At 35.9% G+C, this 596-nt stretch overlaps 1 protein-coding gene across 1 annotated transcript in view; it reads right to left on the reverse strand.

The window, feature by feature from the left end:
- The window catches only part of LOC149556063 (uncharacterized), a 1,437-nt gene extending 1,056 nt beyond the window's left edge, over nucleotides 1-381 (reverse strand). The window contains exon 1 of the mRNA XM_089833728.1: nucleotides 169-381. Within this exon, the coding sequence (XP_089689854.1) occupies nucleotides 169-337 (169 nt within the window). The 5' untranslated portion in view covers nucleotides 338-381. The remainder of the gene's footprint in view (nucleotides 1-168) is intronic.
- Nucleotides 382-596: the final 215 nt, after the last annotated feature.

Raw genomic sequence — 596 nt, forward strand, 5'->3', positions numbered from 1 at the left:
TATTTTTAACACTTTGTATTTGCATAGCTTGTAACACTCTTTGACAGTCTAATGACAGAAAAATATAGAGACAGACAATCAATATTATAAATAACTAAATAACTAAATAATTGATAATTAGATATTATTAAAGAAACTTAAACACTGATTTGGGTTTTTTCATCTTACCGAACGTGTTACCAACAATAAAAACCGGGCTATGACCCGAAGCTCTGTTAAAACTCTTGTTGGAAGACACTTTGGAGCCTCCAATGCCATTGATATGCATAGCACTCTCCAATTGTACAAACAAACAACCTGCAGTTAGCCTCGCCAACAGAGAGAAATGACAGTTCATTTGGGGTTCTATTCAACCTAATGTTTTTCATCTGGCCACATCACTTAGAGAATTTATCTATGCCCTAGAGTGGAATTTCAAATTAGTCAAGTTAACAAGGATTGAGAATGCTTCGTTTTCGTCTTCAATCTCCTCTATATCCTTTCCTTTCTCGCTACGTTGCATATATTTCTACGCTACGCAGTACGAATAGTTTAACACGCACATCTTTTCTAAGACGGCGGCAGGCAGTTGTCCTCATTTTTCTACCCTTTCTTAA

This window comes from Cupressus sempervirens, chromosome 5 (genome assembly GCF_028749045.1).
Source record: "Cupressus sempervirens isolate cs-2001-9-10 chromosome 5, ASM2874904v1, whole genome shotgun sequence".
Taxonomy (NCBI): Eukaryota; Viridiplantae; Streptophyta; class Pinopsida; order Cupressales; family Cupressaceae; genus Cupressus; species Cupressus sempervirens.